This window comes from Desmodus rotundus, chromosome 12 (assembly GCF_022682495.2).
Source record: "Desmodus rotundus isolate HL8 chromosome 12, HLdesRot8A.1, whole genome shotgun sequence".
NCBI classification, from domain to species: domain Eukaryota; kingdom Metazoa; phylum Chordata; class Mammalia; order Chiroptera; family Phyllostomidae; genus Desmodus; species Desmodus rotundus.
This window is the reverse complement of record NC_071398.1, coordinates 79,885,677-79,891,240: the sequence shown is the minus strand read 5'-3', so window position 1 is coordinate 79,891,240 and position 5,564 is coordinate 79,885,677. Positions and strand designations below refer to the sequence as shown.

General features: G+C 43.6%; 1 protein-coding gene across 3 annotated transcripts; it reads left to right on the top strand.

Annotated features, from left to right (window-relative positions):
* Window positions 1–565: 565 nt before the first annotated feature.
* HAX1 (HCLS1 associated protein X-1) lies at window positions 566–3,336 on the top strand. 3 transcript variants are annotated; one of them, XM_024570831.2, is made up of 7 exons: window positions 566–828; window positions 1,331–1,590; window positions 1,774–1,961; window positions 2,401–2,452; window positions 2,601–2,707; window positions 2,836–2,926; window positions 3,077–3,336. In XM_024570831.2, exons 1-7 carry the CDS (start codon window positions 776–778, stop codon window positions 3,160–3,162), a joined length of 837 nt encoding a protein of 278 aa, XP_024426599.1. In that variant the 5' UTR covers window positions 566–775; the 3' UTR covers window positions 3,163–3,336. The 3 variants fall into 3 exon arrangements, with proteins under 3 accessions (XP_024426599.1, XP_045060095.1, XP_024426608.1); XM_024570840.4 differs by having other exon boundaries at window positions 657–828; window positions 1,354–1,590; XM_045204160.2 differs by lacking the exon at window positions 2,836–2,926 and having other exon boundaries at window positions 650–828.
* The last annotated feature ends 2,228 nt before the right edge of the window (window positions 3,337–5,564 follow it).

Genomic DNA, 5,564 nt, shown 5'->3' with positions numbered 1-5,564 from the left:
GGAAGAGCTTTGAAAGTCAATGAATGATAGCAAGGGGGGCATACTTAAAGCCCCAAATTATTTATTCCCTCCCAAAACACGTAACTAGATTTCCCTTGCTCTTTAACAAAGCCTGCACAGAATTATTCCAGAACTCCTTAGTAGCCACAGAGATGGAGTTCAGTGCACGTGTCCCCGTGTCTTACCTCTATTCAACTCGGGAATTTAGTACTAGGAGCTTGATAAAGTATTTTGTCTATCCTACTTAGACTTAACTGAGGTCAAGCAGGGCCGAAGAAGGGGTGAGGTGACTTCAGAGGGAAGACTGGTCATTCATGGGTGTGGTGAGCCAGCGGTGGAGGCGGACCTGGGACCGGTTCATTTGTGCAGATAGGCTGCCCTCTTGCGGCCTTATCCGGCACCATTTATTGTTAAATGTTCGAAATGCGTTTTGGGAGCGGGTCGGTCGGCTAGAAGAATCGGCTGAGGCAGGTGTTGGAAAATAAAAATTCAAAACACCCACTCGGGGGGGGGGGCGGGGGGGCGGAGCATAACACCCACTGTGCGCATGGGAAACTGGTACTATAAAGTAAAACCCTTTCAAATTTGAGGGCCGTCCGCCCCGCCCACCCCAGGTCCTGCTTACGGTAGTTTTACGACAGGGTGTCGGATCGCAGGTTTGCTTTCCGGCAGCGTGAGCTGACCCTTCGCTCAATTTCCCCACAACGTAGCGCAGGGTGTCCCCAAGTGTGAATGGGCCTCAGGTGGGGTTCGGGAGTTCGAATCCCTACACGGAATGAGCCTCTTTGACCTTTTTCGGGGCTTTTTCGGCTTTTCTGGACCTCGGAGGTGAGAATGGGACCGGGTCAGACAAGTGGGAGGTTCTTCTGAGGGGCGCTTGACCTCTAACACCTTATTTTTGGAAAAACATCCTCTTCCCTCACTTCCTCAACTGCTGTGGAGAGGACAGAAGTTATAACGTTGAGCAATCACCCTGCGACAGTAACCAAGGCGGTTGTTAAGAGGAGGGAAAACAGCTTAATCCTTTCTCCAGTCCGGGGTGATGCAACAGGGCCCCGGGCGGGGAAAACAATGGGGCTCTAGGGTAGAGTACAATGAGTGAGTGAGAGGCGATGGGCTGGGGGTCACTGAAGAAAAGCCAAGGGGAAGTGTTTAGGGGCATCCACGAGGTGAGGACTGACTGATGAAAAACTAAAAACCCCGATGTCTTCTAACCCTCACCTCACCTTCCCAGACATCTATTCTTATTCCACTCTGCTACCTATGAGTTGATTTTATGGTTTAAGTAGTGAGTGCTGAAATTTTGGTGGCCAATCTACCTCCACCTCAGCCACAGAAATCCCTTTTTTGGAGGGATGACTCGAGATGAAGATGAGGATGATGAAGATGAAGAGGAGGAAGCCACGTGGGGCCACGGGAGCTGGAGGTTTGAGGGTCCACAGCCCCCTGAGGAATTTGGCTTCGGCTTCAGCTTCAGCCCTGGAGGAGGGATGCGTTTCCACGATAACTTCGGCTTTGATGACCTAGTACGGGATTTTAATAACATCTTCAGCGAGATGGGGGCCTGGACCTTGCCTTCCCGTCCTCCTGGTGTGTGTTTCCCCCCTGAAGGAGAACCTATGGTTTGTACTGGGTTGGTGGGTGAAATAAGGATCCCGCAGAAAGTAGTTGGGACGTGGGAAGTGTGAGAGGACTAATGATTTCAAGGGGGGTTAAAAGATCCCAAATCCTTTGCCATCCCCTAGCATCCATACACCTGCCACCTTTCTGCAGAACTTCCAGGTCCTGAGTCAGAGACACCTGGTGAGAGACTGCAGGAGGGACAGACGCTCCGGGACTCAATGCTTAAGTATCCAGATAGTCACCAACCCAGGATCTTTGGAGGGGTTTTGGAGAGTGACACAAGAACTGACTCCCCAAAACCAGCACCAGGTTGGGGCTCCCAAAGACCTTTTCATAGGGTGAGTGCATCTGATGCTTAAATGAGAGCCTGTGGGAGTGGACTCCTTGTTGGAGTCTAACAGATTTGAGTTGAAATCCTGGGCCCTCTACTTAATGTATTTATCTATTTCCTATATTAAGTTTCTTGTAGGATTTTCTTTGGGGAGAAATGGGAGTTCTGCTTTTTCTCTTAAAAAAAGAGATCATTGGTCTATGTGATTCTCAGACAAAGCAGGATTGTTGGCGGAGGACAGGAAATTACCAGTTCAGGAAGGCTTTTGGTTGAAGGATATATAAAACAGCTAGGAAGGAGGAGGGATGAATAAATAAAGCTATCTTGAATGAGATTATCTCTTTTTGGGAAAGGTGGTTTTGGAATTTGGGGATAATTTAGGATCTATGACTCCTCAAGTTTGAGATTGAAAGGTGTGATTTCATCTACTTTGGCTTTTTCTACAGTTTGATGATATGTGGGCTGTGACCCCCCATTCTAGAGCCAAAGAGGACAAGGGTGAGTCTGGAGGGAGAGGACATTTACCAGCTCTCTGTTGTTCTTCAGCAGTTCCTCTGTTCTTCCTCCCTAAAGTTTCTTCCTGGTACACCTCTCCCTTCTTTCCCTTAGACACGTTCTTTACTGTTTCCTCTCCCTGCCCTTCTAGATCTTGATTCCCAGGTTTCCCAGGAGGGCCTTGGCCCAGTTCTGCAGCCCCAGCCCAAATCCTATTTCAAGAGCGTCTCTGTGACCAAGATCACTAGGCCAGATGGGGTGAGTTGGGAGAGAGGGGTAAAGGGAAGTGTAGCCAGAGATTGCCCTGGACAGAGGGATCTTTGTAAAGAAACCAGCAAACTCACCTTTAGTGATGTTAGGGATATGGTGGGGGCTTCTCCTTGTAGACAGTAGAGGAGCGCCGGACAGTGGTGGACAGTGAGGGCCGCACAGAGACCACAGTCATCCATCAAGAAGCAGATGACAGCCCTAGAGATGGTAAGTGAAGAGTGTGAATCAAAGTGGTCCATCATTTAATTCCGTGGGAAAGGGAAACCCTTACTTTTCTACCCTTTAATATTATTTCCATCTTTGCCTCATCCAGTTCCTTTCATTTAGTATATCTATGTGTATCATTTTCTTCCTTAGATCCAGAATCACCAAAACCTCCAGCCCTGGATGATGCCTTTTCCATCCTGGATTTATTCGTAGGCCGATGGTTTCGTTCCCGGTAGCCTTGTTAAACCTCAGAGGCCTTCAGGTTCTTCCCACCTCCTACCCCTTTCTCTCCATCAAAGGGTTTAGCTTCTCCTGCCACCTCAGGGCCTTGGGTGTGTGGAACAGTGAATTGGGGGTATATCAGTATGTCACTCACCCAAACTGACCAATAAAACCTTTATTTATGCTAATTTCTTGGTCTTGGTTTTGTCAAGGCTGTTCCACTTTCTAGCACCATCCAGGGTTTCCTAAATTATCTTGGCCTAAAACCTTCTCCTTGTTTCTTAATTTTTTGTTCCACTTCCAAAACCTGCTTTGATAAGTAAGGGTCAGGTATCAGTAGAAAATAATTTTCCTTTTGGAGGAGATAGGATAACTATAGATAATTCCAAGAGAATTTCTAGACAGGGATTCATCAGATTCCCCAAAAAGGAAGTGTGTTTGGAAGTGTAGGGGACAACTGCTTCCCTTTGTGTGGGGTCACTATAATGAGACAGCTCATGAGATAATCAAGGAGTACATGGGCGAATATTTCTTCCTTTACTGGCTATGCTTATGTGTGTATATTTTAATATTTTTTTAAATACATGTTAGATAAACCACAACTAAGCACAAACATTAATGCAGACTCCGGCCCGCGGGGTTTGTGTGTTGTAGCTGTGACGAACAAGTTCACACAGACTACAGAAGTCCTGTGGAAAAAAAGGAACAGCATGGTTGCTCTCTTAAGTGAGAGAGAGGGCCCTGACCCCTGCCTGGACAGGCTTTTATGGCTTTTCTGGGTACACATCTAGGATGGTGCTCATTTACTCTGCACAGGTTCACTATAGGTGGTTGCCTCTTAAAGATAACAAAGGAAAGAATATTGCTAATTACTTCAAAGAGAAGGATGTTGCAGATCAAGGTGAAAAGTGGTTGAACTAGTTATACTCCATACTTGGGAGGTTTAGCACAGATTTTAGGAAGTTAGTTTAGAGATATGCAGTAAACATTTGCTACCTCAATTCAGGGTGAGGGAGTTTTAGCAAAAGCAAGCCTCAAAGCAGCCTAGGTACAATGCAGGCCTGATTCCCCACAGGAGAACCTATCTGTGGGCATGGGTCCTGTGTGCCGACCCCGTCGGTTTTCCAAATCAGGGTGGGCTACATGCCCCATGCCACGTGGAACGGTCCCCTATAAAACATGAGTGGATCTTTTTCTCATTAAAAAGTTTTTAGCACTATGGCGTAGAGTAGCATACCTTCCAAATTTATTTACCTCTGTTTCCTCTGGATACCCCACAAAAACGAAAATGAAGGGATTTTTTTCTAAAGAGGCAATATAGCAAGTCTTTTCATTCTCTTAGTTATCTTTTGATGAATGGAAGTTGATTTATTGTAGCCAAATTTATCTTTTCACTTATAGTTAGCATTCTTTATATTTTTAGAAATCTCTCTTACTCGAAGATTAAACAGGTGCACTATTATCCTCTACAAGTTCTATGGTTTTACCTTTTACATTTAGGTGTTTAAATACACCTGGAATGTATCTTCCTAAATGGTATTAATCAGGGGGCAAATTTTATTTCCATTTGGAAAAATATATATTCATATATATGTACAAATATTACAAATACGTAGATAACATATATCCCTGTGCTGGTCTTTTTATTTTCTTTTATTAATCTATTTGTCTATCTTTGTGCCATTATCACACTTTTAAGTACTGTAGTTGTATTTTGTAGAACAAGTCCTCCCACCCTTTAAGGAAAATCTCTAATTATCCTATATAAGAATATAGCTGATATTTTTAACCAGCTTTTTAGAGTATCAGAAATGGAGCCAGAAATTACCAGACCTCTGTGGAGTCTCCAGCATATGAAGGATGGAGACTCATACCAACTAAAGAAGCAACTTGGAAGAAACAGACTATACAGAAAAATGAAAATTTAGCAAGGACATGAATCTTTAATGTCCTTAGAAATGTGAGATGTATTATATCCCTAAAACCAGAACAGAATGCTCTAAAAGATAAACAGAATAAACTTTTGGGAGTTAAAAAATACATATATATATGGCGGGGTGGGGTGGAGGGATGGGGAGAAAAGCCATACAACTGTACTTGAATAACAATAAAAATTTTAAAAATAAAAATAAAAAAGCAAAAAAAAGGCAAAAATGAATAACTATAAAAAGGTTTGGATGACAAAATTGAGATTTCCAAAAAAAGTAGACCAAATAAGAGAAAAAATATATATAAGAAAACTAGAATGATATAAATCATTCAAGAAATAAAATATCAAAGGTGAAAGATGTTAATTTAACTGAAAGGACCCACCACATGCTAGATATCAAAGATGAAAAGGAACCCACTCCAGGGCATATCATATGAAATTTCAGAACATTAGAGACAAAGAATCTAGATGAGAGAGAGGGAAAAC

Coding starts and splice junctions, on each gene's coding strand:
- HAX1 (XM_024570831.2), top strand. CDS start 776: ATGAGCCTCTTTGACCTTTTTCGGGGCTTTTTCGGCTTTTCTGGACCT. Junction 1,591..1,773: donor CTTGCCTTCCCGTCCTCCTG/GTGTGTGTTTCC, acceptor ACCTTTCTGCAG/AACTTCCAGGTCCTGAGTCA. Junction 1,962..2,400: donor CCCAAAGACCTTTTCATAGG/GTGAGTGCATCT, acceptor CTTTTTCTACAG/TTTGATGATATGTGGGCTGT.